The 18,192-nt window shown below is 38.3% G+C and overlaps 3 protein-coding genes across 9 annotated transcripts; all 3 read left to right on the top strand.

The window, feature by feature from the left end:
* Positions 1-78: 78 nt before the first annotated feature.
* LOC112459272 (chromatin assembly factor 1 subunit B) lies at positions 79-2,708 on the top strand. 3 transcript variants are annotated; one of them, XM_025023309.1, is made up of 6 exons: positions 79-142; positions 227-371; positions 822-954; positions 1,037-1,337; positions 1,422-1,685; positions 1,764-2,708. In XM_025023309.1, exons 2-6 carry the CDS (start codon positions 231-233, stop codon positions 2,608-2,610), a joined length of 1,686 nt encoding a protein of 561 aa, XP_024879077.1. In that variant the 5' UTR covers positions 79-142; positions 227-230; the 3' UTR covers positions 2,611-2,708. The 3 variants fall into 3 exon arrangements, with proteins under 3 accessions (XP_024879077.1, XP_024879078.1, XP_024879076.1); XM_025023310.1 differs by lacking the exon at positions 79-142 and having other exon boundaries at positions 215-371; positions 1,764-1,991; positions 2,067-2,708; XM_025023308.1 differs by lacking the exon at positions 79-142 and having other exon boundaries at positions 215-371.
* An 84-nt stretch (positions 2,709-2,792) lies between these two features.
* On the top strand, positions 2,793-9,557 carry LOC112459274 (tubulin alpha-2/alpha-4 chain-like). 2 transcript variants are annotated; one of them, XM_025023313.1, is made up of 9 exons: positions 2,793-3,093; positions 6,212-6,434; positions 6,703-6,807; positions 7,027-7,223; positions 7,491-7,583; positions 7,898-8,083; positions 8,207-8,455; positions 8,648-8,811; positions 9,262-9,557. In XM_025023313.1, the coding sequence occupies exons 1-9, from the start codon at positions 3,091-3,093 to the stop codon at positions 9,386-9,388; spliced, it is 1,347 nt and encodes a 448-aa protein (XP_024879081.1). In that variant the 5' UTR covers positions 2,793-3,090; the 3' UTR covers positions 9,389-9,557. The 2 variants fall into 2 exon arrangements, with proteins under 2 accessions (XP_024879081.1, XP_024879080.1); XM_025023312.1 differs by lacking the exon at positions 2,793-3,093 and adding an exon at positions 5,388-5,545.
* A 793-nt stretch (positions 9,558-10,350) lies between these two features.
* Positions 10,351-17,893, top strand: LOC112459269 (cytosolic carboxypeptidase-like protein 5). Of its 4 annotated transcripts, none has more exons than XM_025023302.1 (11): positions 10,351-10,427; positions 10,726-11,295; positions 11,529-11,821; positions 11,927-12,265; positions 12,353-12,624; positions 12,708-12,858; positions 13,002-13,098; positions 13,187-13,493; positions 13,584-13,791; positions 13,876-14,037; positions 16,297-17,893. In XM_025023302.1, exons 2-11 carry the CDS (start codon positions 11,181-11,183, stop codon positions 17,032-17,034), a joined length of 2,682 nt encoding a protein of 893 aa, XP_024879070.1. In that variant the 5' UTR covers positions 10,351-10,427; positions 10,726-11,180; the 3' UTR covers positions 17,035-17,893. The 4 variants fall into 4 exon arrangements, with proteins under 4 accessions (XP_024879070.1, XP_024879069.1, XP_024879068.1 ...); XM_025023301.1 differs by lacking the exon at positions 10,351-10,427 and adding an exon at positions 10,434-10,609; XM_025023303.1 differs by lacking the exon at positions 10,351-10,427 and adding an exon at positions 10,453-10,469.
* Positions 17,894-18,192: the final 299 nt, after the last annotated feature.

An 18,192-nucleotide genomic window follows, 5' to 3' on the forward strand; every position in this document is an offset into this window, starting at 1 on the left:
AAACACACGCGTCTGCAGTCCGCGGAGCTTGGTCTTGTTGCGTCGCGCATCGAACGGTTGCCATGGCGACGCAGCGATCTAGCCTAACCCGACCTAACCTCTCCGCAAGAACTTTTGGCGCAAACAACGTGACAGCTTGAAGGTTACGTAGAATCGGCGCGACAACGTCGTCGAGCAACGTGTATCTCTATTTCGTTTAAATTGTATCTGTTGATCTCTCGAGCAGGAAAATGAAGTGTATTACTCCCGAAATCTCGTGGCACAATCGCGACCCGGTGCTGAGCGTCGATGTGCAGAGCGGCTCGTACGAAAATTCGAGGGGAGAGACGTTTTGGAGAGTAGCGACTGGAGGAGCGGACTTCCACGTTTTGGTAACATAGGCTGCGGTTTACTTGATGCTACAAATGCTTCGAAGGATTCCCTCTTCTCCTTTCTTTTAATAAAGCAAGAAGGAGAGGAAGAACGCTTCAAAGCATTTGTAGCGTCAGGTGGACCGCAGCTATAATTACATTATTTTTTTTTTGAATGAGGCTGAAGAGAACGGTTTTTTACATTCTAATGTTTTGTTTATGCGTATGTTAATGTTATACAATTAATTTTATACATGTGTAAGAGAAATATGTATGCAAGGGACAACAACAATGCAGAAATATATAATTTTTATAAAAGAAACACAATATATATGCTAATAAAAAACTTATTAATATAATATACAATTCTCTTAATGCCATTAGATGTTTGAGAATCTTTTTCACGGCTTCATCTAATTATAATTACATATTTGAAGATAACTAGCAATCTGAATGATTGTTTAAATGCAGATTTGGCACTTGACGACGACCAACTTCGGTGGAGCCACTGTGAACTTTGCGGCAGACTTGGAGCGTCATCAGAAGGCAGTAAATGTTGTAAGATTCTCTCCGTCGAAAGAAATTCTAGCATCAGGAGATGACGGTTGGTCATTGTTATTATTTTACTGTTTATTGCTCCCGCTTTGTTACGCAAATCCTAAAATTGATCTTAATGTAATGCGCAGAATCGGTTATTATTTTGTGGAAAGTGAAGGAGGGACGAGACTTCTCTCCGCCATCAGGCGATATTGAAAATAAGGAACAATGGACTTCCTTGAAAATATTGAGGGGTCACCTCGGGGATATTTATGACATTAGCTGGTCGCCGGACTCTAATTTCTTGGTTTCTGGATCTGTTGATAATACCGCTATACTGTGGGACATCCAGAAAAATCGCAAAACGATATTACTGGACCACAAAAGTTTCGTTCAAGGAGTGTCTTGGGATCCTTGCAATCAATACGTATGCACCATCAGTACAGACAGGTAGGTGATCTGTAATTTATAAATTATACGAACGATAAAACCGTCTTTTGAATTTTAATTGTGTATTAAATACGTTATCTTCAGACACTGCCGTTTAATAAGCATTGCTACGAGGAAAGCCGTTCAGCGTGTTTACAAGTCCAAAATTCCGACGCCGTCCGGCAGCTCATTGAAGGGAAAGCTCGTGCGTCTATTTTACGACGACACCTTCAAATCGTACTTCCGTAGACTGACCTTCTCGGTAGACGGATCCCTAATCTTCGTTCCGTCTGGCATAATCGAGCCGCAGGAGAGCTCAGAGACTATATCAAATGCGATAATTGTTTTCTCCAGAGAGGACATAAGAGAGTCAGTATTAAAGCATCTAATGATTTCGAGTTTCTAACTTGAAAAAAAAGTAGTAATAATAAAAGCGTTCTTTTTCAGACCAATAATGATCCTACCTACCTTAAATGAATGTACTATAGCAGTACGATGTTGTCCTGTGTATTTTGAGTTGCGAGAGGACGGTCCAGCTGCTCTGGTACCGCTGCCTTACAGAATGATATTCGCTGTCGCGACGGAGAGTTCTATATTACTTTACGACACGCAACAGATATCTCCGATTGGCGTGGTATCGCTCATTCATTATGGCCGACTAAATGATCTTTCGTGGTACGTGATCGTCAATATGCTATGCTGCTATTCGAATTACTTCCGAGTCTTAGCGTCTTTTCTCGTTGCTTTCAGGTCTAGCGACGGTCAGATTCTAATTGCGTGTTCCAGCGATGGTTACTGTTCCATAATACACTTCGAGAAAGGTGAATTAGGTAAAATTTATAAAACAAAAGTCCCTTTACAAGGTAGTGCAATAGTGAACAAAACATCCAAAAGTTCTGTCAAAAAATCTTCGACCAGTGTAATCAAAGACAAGAACAACGTCCCAACATACGATTTGGATGATTGTGCAATGGATATTGAACTTGTAAAAAGCGACACAGTCGAGGCGATGGCAAGTAATCCACCCGAAGAGCTTAATGAGCAGAAGTCAGAGAAAGTCGTGGATAATCAAGATGTTAGGTCAGAAAATGATTTACAGATAGACAAGAAGTCAAATGAGGAAGAAACAGAAGATATTAAGCTGGTTTACAATGAAGAAAGTAGCGATACGACGAAGACTAAAACTAAGAATACACCACCGAAGTCTGATGTTGTTCCTATTATCTGCCACAAAACCCCTAGAAGAGTACAATTAATAACTTTGTCGAGTCCAAAGCGACTCAAGAAACAGTAACTTATAAAAAATAAATCCTTCTAAGACTCATTATGTAGCTTTTAACTAATGTAATTATTTTTATAATGTATGGTCGGAGCGTAAAAATAATTGTCTAAGACGAGTATTTAAGAAATATAAATTTATAATTATAAGAACTACTGATGAAGCGAATGCATATATTTCTTCTTCAATCTCGGATGGAGTTTGAAGGCAAGCGTTGCTGTACCTTGAACCATTTCCAATAAAACTGTCTATAACGGGCAGTGCACCTTTGTATGCAGATGCGCACCCGCATGCAATTGTCGCGGGTGCTATAGCAGCATAAGCTGATCCGCTTACGAACATCGGTTCATAGACATACCTACCATATATAGCGCTACTATTAAATGGCGAAGCGCAGTGATCGTGCTATCCGCGAAGTCAGACAGTGATCGAGTCGTGGCACGGTCCGACACGCTGCTTGCTATCGAGTGTAATAATCAAGTAATATTCAGAAAAATGGTGAGTACTTTGTTTCTCTGTCGCGTTTTTTTCTTTCTCGTCAATATTGAATACTTTGTTCTACATTTATCATAAAAGAATGTATATATTTTGTACTTTAACGAAAAGACAACATTTTTAATTTAGTTTTATAATCGGAATAGAGATTTTAATAAAAGAAATTACTTTCAAAATAATTATTCTTTAAAAGACAAAGAAGCATCTGATGTTAAGATACAACCGTATAAAATCATACTATTGAGAAAGAGCTTTTTTTACACGCAAGTGTGTTTACATAAGAAAAACATCATGTATAATAGAATTACATTTTCAACATTTCTCGAACGCAATTTTATATCTGTAATCACGATTGTTTTTTAAAATTATTGCTATCTTGTTCATATATATTATTACTAAAATATATAAAGAGTTATTGGATGAGTCACAGTAGTATCAATATGATTTTTCTACTGATTTCTTGCACAAGTTACATTCGTAAACATTTTAATAACGGGAATTGTAACGTCTTTATACAATAACACACACTTACAGTTCCTGGTAAAGCGTATAATATGCACGCCATACACGTCATACAATACATGAGGTGCACAGCTCGGGAAATACGTAATGCACTTTAAAATGTTCGCTTATAGTTTATGAGGTCAATTAAAAGTTTTCTCGAATGAATTATGAGCGCGAAAAAGACTCGACGAGAAGAATGATTAAAAGATTGATTGAGAAAGATTTCGGTCCGAAAATAACGATTCGAAAAAGTGCATTTCTGTTTTATTAAATGTAATACCTTATGCGAATGTTAAAAGCAGTATTTGTTTTAGTAAGATTTTTCGCTTAACTTTGTTGATCTCTCTTATTATTTATTGCAGTCTGAAGAAAGCTAAATAATGCATAAATTTTTTAAAAATGATTAATAGATTTTTGGAATATCGGAGAAAATTTAGATATTCATTTTATCAAGATAGTTTTCGTTTATTTTCCTGTATTTTAAAACGCTACACGCGAAACTTGAATTATGAAGTATCGATCCACGCCATGAACGCATGGGGCGATCGACAGCGCAGTTTTAGCTTTATATTAGTAAAATATTGTCCCACTTCTCCTTCAAATTCTGCAATCGGTTCTTTACATCCTCCAATTCTGTTGTTCAACGGCAAAACGGATATTAAAATAACGAGTACAAGATACCCATTCGCTGCTCATTTCAAGTTTTTTTCTAAAAGCTGTACTATTATAGCCACATCTTTTAGAATGTCCAAATGTTTATTGCGCATTAAAATACGCTTGTATGGATTGCCGAATACTTTCTCCGAGAGGGAGAATAATATTCCCAAAACCTAAGGGTGGGCCATACTCAAGTCTGAGGCGATTCACGAGCGGACGATAAATCTGTGATCTTTCTCTAAAATTCCATTTCATCTCTCTCGATGAATCGTGCAATCGTGTCACACGCGGGCGTGCAGTTTGATATTCGATTAAGCTGCTATGGTTACAGTGTGTCAACCTGTAAAAAATCGATTTTTACCGTACCATGCAGATATATAGAGCCAGAGCGTATAATATCATATTGCGCGCGAGACGACACACTACCCACGTGCGTCCATAAGTCAGGAAAGTAGGCCGGCTATAGGCATATCAATATAGATGCTCACTTTTAGGATACGGCTGAATTATCCATGGGGGACACATCAGGTCAAGGTGGGCATTTTTCTCCACCAGACCTTGTTGACAGATACAGCCGCTGCTTTAGTCGACGATGTCTGGGCTGCGGGTAATCACCCCCTTGTTAAGCATAGCTCGTTCCTTGCCAATCTCGTTAGGCTTGTTAAGCTCGCTCAAGCCTTGCTTAATCGATGTGTTCAATTAATCAGAAACTCGTGTAATTTGCGACGGGCGTCTTACTGTGAGACGCGTGGAAGTGATACAATTATTCGCATAATTATCCTCTTATAAGAAAATTAAGGATTTGTTGTTTTAAATTTTTGATTGACGTAAGAATTAAAACGAATGGATAGAAATAAACACGAATGAAACAGAATCGATTCGAAAGGTCAATCTAAGTAAAAGTTTATTTCCAGGGAATCTCTATCACTTTGTAGAACGAATTCTCTCTCTCTTATAAACTCCCTCTAAATTATCTGTCTTCTTCAGAATAGCTACTGTGTTGTATCTGTAAAAGGGAAATTTTTTAAGTGATCGAGCTTAGTATCATCAATGAACTTATGTAAAACTAAAAACCCATCCGAATCTCCCATTATAATTGGGAGATTCAATTACTTTGAGCGAGTGTTTGGTGGAAGGAGGCAGTTAATAAAATCGGGTGAACTGAACATCTTTGCGTCTTAATATTGTTGCACGCGATGTAATTTTTTTGTGAGCATGTGCATTGGTGATTATCCTGCATTCATCTAGATCTAGTTAACGCAGAAACGAAATATTTTTAAGAATGGCAAAAAAGGTAACTAATATAACAAAATACAAAGCACTGATATGTTAATGATATTTAACATATTCAACATTTAACGATCTGCATTATATTGCCATTATGAAGCCATAAACGCGGTAAAAACTGTCGTGAATTTTTTAACGATGCTCAAGGTAGTATAATCGTAATGTAGTGTGATGTAGCGAGCAATTTACGTCACGCAATAGAATAGCTCGTTAGTATACTTGCATGTGCGTTATAAATATCGATGTTTCGAAATTTATTTGCGGTAAATAATTAGAAGCAAAATCTAATTACGCTAAGCTATAATCTCTTGGTTACCCGGATAATTATTTCTATTGTTCCTTTGTGTATCGCTTTTTTCTTAAATCACCTAAAGAAAAAAGTGAAAGTATTTATTCCAGCCAAATGACAAAAGATCAAAGACGAAAGAGAGAAGATTATTTTTCCAAGTAATTTCTTTTGGACTCCGATCGAATTACACGTGTCTTATTGTGTACGTACATTTATGAGATACAGGGGGAAATATTTAGGGCCAAAGCACATATGACAGTCGTAGTCGTGGACGTAAGTAACGCACAAGCTTTGGCGTATCTTGATTTGTCAGGTCGAGGACTACGACCGTCGTATATCGCTACGCCATGTTATGTGCTTTGGCCCTTACTCGTTTGTTCGCAGCGGGAATGCATATCCATTCACATAGGGCAAGCGGGCGTGCAAATGGGAAATGCCTGTTGGGAGCTCTATTGTCTGGAGCACGGTATACACCCGGACGGGCAGATGCCGAGCAATGCTACCCCGGGCTCCGGGGATGATTCCTTTAACTCGTTCTTCTCCGAGACAGGTTCGGGAAAATATGTCCCGCGAGCGATTATGGTCGATCTCGAGCCAACGGTGATAGGCAAGTGCCCTAGAGTAACTATCGATTTTCGAGCATTATAATAGGAATATATAGAATAAAAACTCATTGATTATAGAGAGATTATAGAATGTTGTGAGATAATTTTTATAACTTTAGACTGTTGAGCTGGTCTTTAAAAATTTAATTATTAATCCTTAAAGGATTCTGGTGTTGATCGTTTGTTCTTTGTAGTTTCTTTTAAAACACGCGCATTGTACATTAAAAATTGATGAAATTAAGATGATATAATGAGTTTTTAATATCTTAGACGAGGTACGCACGGGCACTTACAGGCAATTGTTCCATCCGGAACAAATGATCACCGGGAAGGAGGATGCGGCTAATAATTACGCCAGGGGTCATTATACAATAGGTATCTTAATTTTCCACCACATTATATATCTGTAATAAGGCGAAGCTCAATTATAATGTACAGTAGATTGTATTGTAAATGTGCTTTGAATAATTGAAGATTGCGCTCGATTCTTTTAGAGAATTCTATCATTAAACTGATTAATTATTAATATATTGAATTTTTTATAGCAAAGTTCACGAATGATAGTCCTACGTTATTAATCTTGCGATTTTTCAGGAAAAGAGATCATAGATCTCACTTTGGACAGAATACACAGACTGACGGAGCAGTGCCAAGGGTTGCAAGGCTTTATAATCTTCCATTCGTTCGGCGGTGGCACGGGATCCGGATTCTCGAGTCTGCTTATGGAACAATTATCCGACGATTACCCGAAGAGAAGTAAACTGACCTTTAGCATTTATCCGGCGCCACAGGTAATATTTATTCTCGTTATCTCGCCAGAATATCTCAAATTTTCGTGCTCAAGAATTCTGATTTCTTTGGGAGAAAAATTCAAGTGATATAATCGTATCATGTATATAGGTATATATATATATATATTTGTATATACATATACATTTCTCTATTTACAATCAGGCTTATGTAATAGATTTCTAGTTTTCCAAAGAACTTCGAAATGATTGATTTGTTTAAGCATCTAATTGTCCCGTTCGTTACTAAAGCATTTACATTTTTTATAGGTATCGACTGCGGTAGTGGAGCCTTACAACGCAATTCTGTACACTCATACAACGTTAGAGCATACCGAAGTGGCTTTCATTGTAGATAATCAGGTCCGTACCTTTGTCGTAAACGTCGATCGAAAATTGGCATATTAAATTTCACATTTGTAAAACTTACACATCGCCCGAATCTCATAAACGCTTTTATCACCCAGTTATCGACAAATCGATCGGCGAAATAACGGCAATTTCTCTTAGAAATGGATTCCAAGAGAAAACGCCGTTATTCAGCAGGAAGCTCGCGTGTTTTCTACTCAACATTTCACATGTCTAAAATGAAGTTTATTAGGACAATGTCGTCTATATACTCCTTACACGGAGCGGCAATAGCGAAGTCTGTCACTACAATCGCGTGTTATCCGTAGGCCATTTATGAGCTATGCAGAAGGAACCTACATATCGATCGACCGACCTATACGAATCTGAATCGGCTGATTGGACAGATGGTCTCATCCATCACCGCCAGTTTACGATTCGACGGAGCCCTGAATGTCGACCTCACCGAATTCCAGACGAATCTAGTTCCTTATCCACGTATCCACTTTCCGCTCGTAAGCGACGTTTTCTAAAAATATGAATTTAATGTTTATAACGTAGAAATCGAATGGACGATCATTTGATCGACAATAATTGTACCTTAGTTACGTATTAATTGTGTATTTATTATCACGCAGGCCACGTATGCTCCTGTTATGTCAGCGGAGAAGGCCGGGCACGAGAGAATGACCGTCGCGGAGATAACGAACTCCTGTTTCGAACCGACTCATCAAATGGTGAACTGCGATCAGCGCATGGGAAAGTACATGGCGGTATGTTTGCTGTACAGGGGCGATGTGGTGCCCAAGGACGTAAACGCGGCGATCGCGATGATAAAAAAGCAGAAACACGTGCAATTCGTCGAATGGTGCCCGACGGGATTCAAGGTGCGATTTTGAAACGATCAAAAGAATTTTTAGAACGGAGAGAAATTAAAAGTTAAGGTGAATCAAGACCGAATCAGGAAAGAAATAGTTTCAACAATTACATAGAATAAACGTTTATGAACTCCTCTTGATTCACCTTGCCGAGATTTTCAATTCGATCGCAATCGAGTATCATTGCAAACGCATTAACAGGTGGGAATAAATTATCAACCACCCACGGTCGTGCCGGGCGGGGATCTCGCGCGAGTGGACAGAGCGGTATGCTGTCTCTCCAACACAACGGCGATCGTGGACGCATGGGCCCGACTCGATCACAAGTTCGATCTCATGTATGCCAAGCGAGCTTTCGTGCATTGGTAAGAAGTCGTGAGTTTAGCGTTATCGTGCTCAGACCAGTCGCCAAAGATTCTCTGTTTGAGACAAATTGTCAAGGGTGATCTCGACCAAACTTCGATAAATTTAGACGACGATCCACTCATCACGCGATACCTGCACCATTTAATACAGATAGATTTATTGCCTGACACGTGGGGAAAAAATTGGATTTAAGGACGAGTTTTGCATAACTGTAAGAAACTTTGCTGGAGTCGATTCTGATTGAATTATCGGAGTTTGATCAAAGTCGCCTGAAGCAACGCTCTCTTTTTCTAATGTTTTCCTTAACGCATTTCGTATAATTTTTGTGTCCACCTCGAATGTAAGAAGAGTTTGTTTTCAAGACGGCTGTAATGAGAAATGACCGGGATGGCAATTTGCATTCAACTGCATAACTTATTCAGACGCGATATATACCGAATACCTTGCAGGTTCGTCGGGGAAGGCATGGAGGAGGGCGAATTCTCGGAAGCCCGGGAGGACCTGGCCGCTTTGGAGCTCGACTATCGTGAGGTGCAGGAAAATGCCGTTATCGACGAGGAGGAGGAGGAATATTGAGCTCGCTCGCTATAAAATGATTCAATGCTATGTGTCGTAATACTCTTTACCGTTATGTCATATTCGGAACCCTTCGATTTACGTTATGATTTGAGTTACCTTGTCGCTGTATCGGCGGTATCTTTACAGACGGATTGCGTCCGTATAAATAAATTATTTATACATTCTAGACGATGTGTGTACATACATACATACCCTTTCAAGACGCCTCCATTTTGAAACTTTTACCTCGCGCCATAGTTCGTGAAACTTACGGAGCTCCATCGATAATGTATCACGCTGCAGTTATCGACAGAACGCTGCAGAAAACCTCGTGGAAATCTTTCAAGATGGCGCTGCCACAGAAACGCAAAATCACTCGTGTTTATCATGCGTCGGTCATTTGTTTTAATGTAAAATTTTAATTTTAAAATCATTATGTCAGTTTAACATATTTAGTATATTTTGATAACGACAATTTAATATCTATATAAGTCGAAAATTTTATATAATTGTTAATAAGCAAAAAATCCCTATGTATATATAAAATAATAATAATGTATAAATTATGTAATTTTTCAAAATACAATAAATTAATCAAACGTGCGTTAATGATACAAAACACTTGTAAATATCCCTCCACATCTATTTTCATATATTACATTAATAAAAATTGTAAGGCTCGTAATTTTTGGCATTTTAATTTTGAAAAATTTCAATGCAAAAATATAAAAATTTACAAAAATCGAAGAATTAATAAGAAAACATAACAGAGAGTGCTATCTAAAATTTTTCAAAGTTCCAAGAATTTAGAAAACTGTATACTCAACGATTACAGTTGGTAAAGTCACACCGACAACAAATATTTTGCTTTACTTTCGAAAATTCAATAAAATTATATATTAAAGGAACGAAATCAGATTTATTTAAATTGCATTCTCGAAATTTCAGGCAACTCTCGGGAGAGACGCAAAACAAACGTAGGCCGTCGACGTACGACGTGGGGGCGACGTCGCTCCGTAACAAAATACTGATATCATCGTACCGGTGACGTTCGCAGGTGACAGATCAAAATGCCTCGATTATCCTAGAATGCAGTGAGGTGTCGTATATCGTATAAAAATCTCTCGTACGCACGCACGGGAGTTCCCGTTCAAACGTTTCAACTGTTGCGCGTCCGACCAACACGGATTCACTCGCCGATCGAATTAATCTATGCAAAAACCAAACGATCGATAACGAGTAATAAAGCCAGTATACGAGCGTCGTTGCCTCGCCTTTCAATTAGTTCAGCGACCTACAGCCGCACACCTGACCCAGACAAGACTATTCATTCACTCTTGTGTGCTTTGTGACAGGTTAATCTCGCTGGTCGATGATCCATTGAGGACCAAGAGGAAACTACGTTCTACGTTCAACGCAGTTCAACGTCGCCCAAGGGATGAACGATCTCGTTTCTACCATTTCTACCGCGGCTGCGTTACCGCATTGAGGGCTGCGGATTCTTGCGCGCAACACCCATATGTGTGTGTATGTGCGTATGTATGCGCGTCGTAAATAGAGATCATATGATCGCGCGAAGGAGTCGTCGGATCCTCGGATCGAGCCGATTCGCTCAGCGGGAATGAGCGCGATGCCGTCGCCGACGAACGGGCGCGATCGTGCCTGAGGAAGCGCAGCGATTGTCCGGCAGCTCTGCGCCTCCACAGGCGGCGGTACAGCAACACACCACCACCACATGAACGGGCAATTCGTCTTCGTCGTCTGCCGCGCGTCCTACGATTCTGCAGTAGACGTAACTCTCTGACGCGTCATGGCGAGCACAGCCGAGAACATTACCTGCGGCGGCTTCGTGTTTCTCAATAACTTTGACTCGGCTAATCTGGCCAAGGTGGAAGCAGTGAGGATCCCGGAGACCTTTGAGAAAGGTAAACGCCAATCACCTTCCCTTGATGCCGGGACAATCTTACAGACCTAGATTGATTTTCAATATTTGTGTACGTGTGTTGATGTAAGTGTCATTGAACTGGAGGATTGTTTTTATGTAATCAAATTGACTGGTTTTTCACCTTGAAGGAATCTAAATACATTTGCAATGAGCTGTACGATCGCCAATGTTCTCCTTATGTAACGATACAATACCAGGTTTCACTATTTTTAGATGTTTACGAGATTGAAGGCAAACCGACCAATAGCTCAAATTCCAAAGACACGTTGGATTACGAGTTCAACCTGTGGACGAAGCACGATTGTCACGGCACGCAATTCCAAAACAACAATAGAACCTGGTTTTATTTCGGTGTCAAGTCTAGTCGGCCGAGTGTCCCGGTCAGATTTAACGTAGTCAATCTGAACAAGCAAGCCAAGATGTTTAGCCAAGGGATGTGTCCGGTCTTTAAGATTGTGCCGGGACACCTGCACTGGGAGCGGATTCGCGAAAAGCCAACATACACTGTAATTGCAGCTTGGATAGTTTATAGAAATTATTTTAAGAATGTAGCGAGATTATATGTGATAATTTGTGCCGGCAGATATATAGCGTACTGTTTAACGTTGCAGCTTGACCAGAGAGGGAACGACTTTGCTTTATCGTTCCTCTATTACACTCCAGAAAATTCAAAAGCCGTTACTTATTTTGCCTTCACCTATCCATTCTCATATACAGATTTGCAAAATTATTTGAGAAGGATCGATGCGAGAATGGGAAAGAGGAGTGTAATGTCTGCGGATGACATCTATTATCATAGAGAATGTGCAATAAAATCACTGGAGGATCGTAGATTAGATGTATTAACAATAAGCTCCTATCACAACATATCAACGGAGAGAGAAGATAGACTGAATAATATGTTCCCTGAGGAAAGTGAGGAGAGGCCTTATAAATTTCGGGACAAGAAGGTATCGTATCGATATTCTAACGAAAAATGAATTCTGAGATCTGAAGAGAGAAATCCATTTATATATACGATTATATTATGCATTTAGGTAATTTTTATTAGCGCCAGAGTCCATCCAGGTGAAACACCATCTAGCTTCGTTCTAAATGGTTTCCTCAATTTTTTATTAAGTCGGGAAGATCAGATTGCTATAAATTTACGTCGCCTATACGTGTTCAAATTGATACCGATGCTCAACCCAGATGGTGTTGCCAAAGGCCATTATCGAATGGACACTAAGGGAATAAATTTGAATAGAGTTTATCTAAATCCTTCTGAAGTAGATCATCCTACGATATATGCCGCAAAAAACTTAATACAGTAAGCACTTGTATTTCTAATTACCTTGACGCTTCGTAATATACATATTATGCACAGTCAAGTTTCACATGCTTTTCTTATAGATATTATCACAATTCTTATCAACTACCGAGCGAACTAACTGACCTATCGAATATAAATTTAGAAATTATGGACAGCAATGTAAGCATTATAAATTCGACTGCTTCGATAGCAAACGCTGTACGTGACACAACCACAAGACTGTTGCAACAAGTATGACAAAAACCTACGGAATTTCCCTTAATAACATTTTGTTTATATTGTGAATGAAATTACGAGGAGCTCTAAAGAATAATACATTTTACGTTACGTGTAGCGCTGCGATAGTATTCTTCTAATACTATTACTTTTTTTAGGTAACATTTATGTCATTAGATGAGAAGAACAGGTGTGCTCTAGATACTAACAAAAAACATTTGTTGACGTTAGAGCATTTGGACAGCGCAGCTATTGGTACTGATATTCACTTTATATAAGTAATAAAACCTTATTAATTTATCTCGCAATTTCCAGTCCATAATTTGCCTTTTGTCGTGTATAGATAAAAGCGAGGATCTATCTAAACAAGGTAAAAATGATACCGCTACAGAACTCGGAACGAATGACAAACTAACTGGTACGACCGTCGGTGTAAACGAGACATCAAAATCCTCAGATAATTCTGGGTTATATCTGTATATCGATCTTCACGGCCATGCCTCGAAGAAAGGCGTTTTCATGTATGGAAATCACTTTACTGACCCAGAAGATACTATCGCATGCATGCTGCTACCCAAAGTGATGTCTATCAACAATCCAAACTTTCATTTCACGTCGTGCAATTTTGCGGAACGAAATATGTATATTATGTAAGTAAAGTCTACTGCCATCACAGAAGTTATACATATATCCCAATTTTGTATTGGGATGTTAAATACAGTATTGGTATGTTTTTACAGAGACAAACGAGACGGTATGTCCAGAGAAGGCTCGGGACGCGTGGCAGTGTATAAGATGACTGGTCTAATACGCAGCTATACTCTAGAGTGTAATTACAACTCTGGCCGTTTGGTGAATATGATACCCGCTAGAATTCGCGATGGGGTGAATAAAACTATGAATCACATGTTCGTTCCACCGAAATATACGCCGGCAGTGTTTGAGGCGGTAAATATATTTTGCTTTCGCCTTTCATTTGAGAAACACAATGTCGCTAAAACTTCTATTATATGTATCATTGATAATACATAGGTTGGCGCAGCATTAGGTCCTTCCATTCTCGATCTCACTGGGAACAATCCCAACAGCCGATTGCCAAATAGCCAATATCGCTCTTTAAGGGGAGTAAAATCTCACTTGAAATTAACATACGTGAGCAATATCTCTGCACCGCCCAGCAAGTCAGTGCGTAAGGTAAATTTTGATGTAAATAGTGAGAGTGACATTTGTAATGCTGACATAAGCCAGTGTGTATTATCATAATCCATTTATTATATTCAGCGACTAATTTTATATATTAGTTTAGCATTAACACTGCAACCCATTAGTGCCTAATCCAACATAAATTCATTTGTGCATAACTAGGAAAGTGGGAGAGAGATTTTGTATGTTTACAAATCAAATTTGGCGAGTTATGTCTCAAATTATATTAAAGTTTTGGAATTTATATCGAAACAATTTAGTTTTTTTATTTATTTATTTTTTTTTTTTTTTTTTATTCATTTATATAAAAATATGTAATTGAAATACTTTATGACAATAATGATATTACAGTATTTATTATGTTGTTATATACGAAATATTATATATAAGAAAGCTACATGTAAACTCTCTTTGACATAATTTTTCTTAATGGGTCTTCCATATACTTATGACTTGATATATTTAAACAAGACAATAATATTCCATATACTTCTTTGGATAAATTTATACATTAGACTCTCAATTATATATTCTTAATTGTATATTACTTTTACAGAACAAAATAATATAAAATTTAGTATTTATATAATTATATATGTATATAATTTGTGAATTATATACATGATGTACCGTTTTTACTTTCATTATATAAATGACTTGCTTTTAATGTTTATACACAAAATATATCACGTACGCTAATTTCTTTTTAAATGACAATTTTAATATTAATTGATAAAGAAAGATGAGACGAATAAGATATATGGTGCAAATATCTTGTATTATTGACTCATTTTATATTGTGGCTAACTCAGTAAAGTGTTCATTAATCGTAAATCTTAACGCTTCTATGGTCGTATTTGATATTTGTATTTAATAATCGTTTGTAAATAATCAATTTTTATGCATATATTTTTCACCAACAATGTACGCAAGTGCACTTACGATCACATAATCTAATTTACGCAGTGTCTTTTTAAAAGATTCGAATTGTTGTGAAACAAAACGTTAATATTATACAGATGTTTGTATATTAATTATATCTATTTCTTTAGCGAAGGGCACGACGTGGAGAGATATAAGTGGTTAAACCGTTTTATATCTCTGGACGATGGGATTGTTGAAGTGATATATGGCAGTTTGTTAATTCAAACTTAAACGTTACTCATTTTAACAATATATAGAAGTTTATAAAAGTTTACTTCATAAATTACAAATTGTCAGGAGTATATCTGTTGTTTCCCGGCATATAATTCCATTATCAATATATCTATATCAAATGATAATGTAAACATATAAATTTATCAATGTTGGACGTCATTATATATGAAAGATGTAATATATGTGCAACGTTAATGTCCCATGAGTAGATAATATTCAAGAAGTCAAAATAACGAATCTCGATCTCGGCAAACAAACTTTGAACAAATCGCTCCCAAAGTTCGGCTCGTATTACGTACGCATACATTTATAGAAATTTCACAATGTATCGCACACGAGCTTGCACATATCCAGCTGTATTAATAAATGTTACAGTTTTTTAGCGATCATTTATTTATCTTACTTTTATTTGATATCCCGATACCAATCGATCCCGACGAACAGCTTGGCATGAATCGTGCATCGTGTTTGCAAGCAAACGAAATGGGCAATGAAGTGCAGTAGAACGCAAAAGAGACTCGACTCCGCGTCGAAGATTATCGTCCGCAAGTTTTTATGATCGCCAGCGAAACACGTAGATGATGAATCCTGTGCTTCACATGTACCTCACACAGCACTCTAGCATGCGTCAACCAAATATTTTCACTCGCTAAATATCGATTTTCTAATAAATTATGATTAATCCTTTCTGATAATATGCATTTAAATTATCGGCAAGGTGGCTTTTAGTTGTGTTCAGGCAATTCGCTACACTTTTGCTCACTTTATAATTTTCTCTGAAGTTTTTATACATGTAGATGCGCTTCGTCTTTTCGTTCTTTTTTCAAAGTGTATGGTACGTGCCCAATTATATTCGATGTGTTTAGCCGCGAGGGGGTAAGTCATTTATTTGTATAATTAATATAATCGTTATATGTAACAAATAACCGTGCAAACGATTGCGGTCGTAATAACAACGATAATCGAAATAAAATCAATCTCTCTCTCTCACATGTGTTTTATCTTTATGTTTGTTACCGTGGTACGTGGCTGTTTCTGTACTATATGTAAGACGCATCTCCGAATCTACAATTGTATGCCTTTCATTCGCAGGATAACGAAGCAGGTGATAACGTTGCGCGGAGCAGCGGCATCCTGAAGGAATTAGAAACGAGATTAAACGACGCGGTGACGGGGGCGAGGAATGCGATAAGGAGCGAGGGCAACCTGGTGAAGAAGTGCATCCTTCGTCGCGGCGCCTCCTTTTACACGGCGGTGAAGAGGATCAAGAGCTGTAAGAAACCCCGGCAGACGCTCGCGCGTCGCGCTTTGAAGAACCATTGTGCCAACAACGTGGAGAACAGCGCGATAATCTGCGCGATCAAGTCCGAAGTGGAGGCGAAGCCGTTTATGAAGACGATCGATCGCTATCGATCGAACAGATCCAAGGTCGACGCGGGGACGGCGATCGGCGGCGACAACCTCGAGGAGCCGCGTTCAAACGCGAGTAAGAAGCCAAAGGCGGCGAACAGTTCGACGAAGACGCGCGTTTCCTCCGAGGAAACGACGGCGGTGAGGCACGGCGCGAAGAGACTGAAACTCATCTCGTCTATGAGAACGTCCAAGCCTCATCCCGAGGTCGGTGAATCGTCCGGTGCGGCGGAGGAGACTGGCGCAAAGGTATCCCCGAAGGTGCCGCGTGCCTGCGACAAGCAGAACGTTCAAGGGGCGCACGATAGAGCCAGGGTCGCTGCAGGAAAGCCGAGCGAGTCTTCCAAACTGAAAAAAATTAACAAGACTGCTGTTAAGAGTTCCGTGCTCGAGGAGAGCGCGAAGCAAAATCCTAAATGAGCTCAGCTAGGACACTTAAGAACGAATTATTAACCCGAGAGAAAATACAGAAAATCAATCAATGCCATTGACTTCCTGTATTTCTTCTTTACCGAAAGATATTTTGCATATATTGTAATATATACAGGACGACCAGTGAGATATAATCAACGGGAAGACGGGCGAAAACGAATAAAAGTATTTACGTGGCAAATTTTATACATCCTGCGTATAATGTGCAATGAAATGTTAAGTTATTTATATTATTTGGCGATGCAACATGGACGCATGGGTATTTCTATCGTTTCATACGCCGTTTCTAATTTTTCACAAAGTGATATGTTGCCTCTTCGCATTCGAAGGGTGAAATCTAAGTCATAATGAAATGTATATATCACGTTACTATGTATATATTTATTACATATTAGGCGTATATATACCGTTTTTTAAATACACCGATATTTATTATTTACGTAGAATTTTACTTTAATCTTTGCAATTAACGTTTAATTATCTTGGAAACTAGCGCTCGTCTCAAAAATATTATATTTTTAGTTAAAGTTACTGCGTTCTACCGTCAGTAAAACTATATAATGATCTAAACGAGATCTCTATAAATCTAGTAATCTTTTTTTTTTTAATAGAGATATATCTTTGTTTAAACTTACGTTTTCTTCTGAACAATAGTTTCGGAGATAATCGCATAGCGAGATAAACGTCCTGTATATTAGATTAGTATTGTGTTATATGAATATATAAATGTTTTTCTCTCTATTTGCCATCTCGTGATGGTTCGCACATATAAAAGTAGAAGCTGTTATGTTATTTACGTGCGAAAATTTGTTGGCGAAATAAATGATAACATATATATACCAATAACGTATAAACCCGCGCTTCCCTCATGAATACATTTTTAATTTATAAACTTCAATTAATTTACATAAACTTCAATAATACGGCAAGCTATATGCTGTTTTAAATGAAAAGGGAAGAGGGGGAATTTCACGAAGGAGAAGTTCTAGGGAGATCATCATTGCGACTCTTCAACCAACTTCGTGCGTCATTATTTCATTCGCTAAATGTTGAAGCTTGAAAATTCTAATTGTCTCGTCATTTTAATCGTCGCCCGTCTCATCATCCCGAGGAAAACAAACGCAACGCGCATGCGTGATTTTCTTC

The sequence above is a fragment of the Temnothorax curvispinosus genome, unplaced genomic scaffold (assembly GCF_003070985.1).
Source record: "Temnothorax curvispinosus isolate PA1 unplaced genomic scaffold, ASM307098v1 QBEX01009666.1, whole genome shotgun sequence".
Classification (NCBI taxonomy): domain Eukaryota; kingdom Metazoa; phylum Arthropoda; class Insecta; order Hymenoptera; family Formicidae; genus Temnothorax; species Temnothorax curvispinosus.

Excerpts from the sequence above, each read along its gene's own strand:
- LOC112459274 (XM_025023312.1), top strand. Across the intron at positions 6,435-6,702 it reads TCTCGAGCCAACGGTGATAG|ACGAGGTACGCACGGGCACT; the intron begins GCAAGTGCCCTA and ends TTAATATCTTAG. Across the intron at positions 7,584-7,897 it reads CTTTCATTGTAGATAATCAG|GCCATTTATGAGCTATGCAG; the intron begins GTCCGTACCTTT and ends TGTTATCCGTAG.
- LOC112459272 (XM_025023309.1), top strand. The coding sequence starts at position 231 with ATGAAGTGTATTACTCCCGAAATCTCGTGGCACAATCGCGACCCGGTG. Across the intron at positions 372-821 it reads GAGCGGACTTCCACGTTTTG|ATTTGGCACTTGACGACGAC; the intron begins GTAACATAGGCT and ends GTTTAAATGCAG. Across the intron at positions 1,686-1,763 it reads TCCAGAGAGGACATAAGAGA|ACCAATAATGATCCTACCTA; the intron begins GTCAGTATTAAA and ends GTTCTTTTTCAG.
- LOC112459269 (XM_025023302.1), top strand. The coding sequence starts at position 11,181 with ATGGCGAGCACAGCCGAGAACATTACCTGCGGCGGCTTCGTGTTTCTC. Across the intron at positions 13,792-13,875 it reads CGCCGGCAGTGTTTGAGGCG|GTTGGCGCAGCATTAGGTCC; the intron begins GTAAATATATTT and ends GATAATACATAG. Across the intron at positions 14,038-16,296 it reads CCAGCAAGTCAGTGCGTAAG|GATAACGAAGCAGGTGATAA; the intron begins GTAAATTTTGAT and ends TTTCATTCGCAG.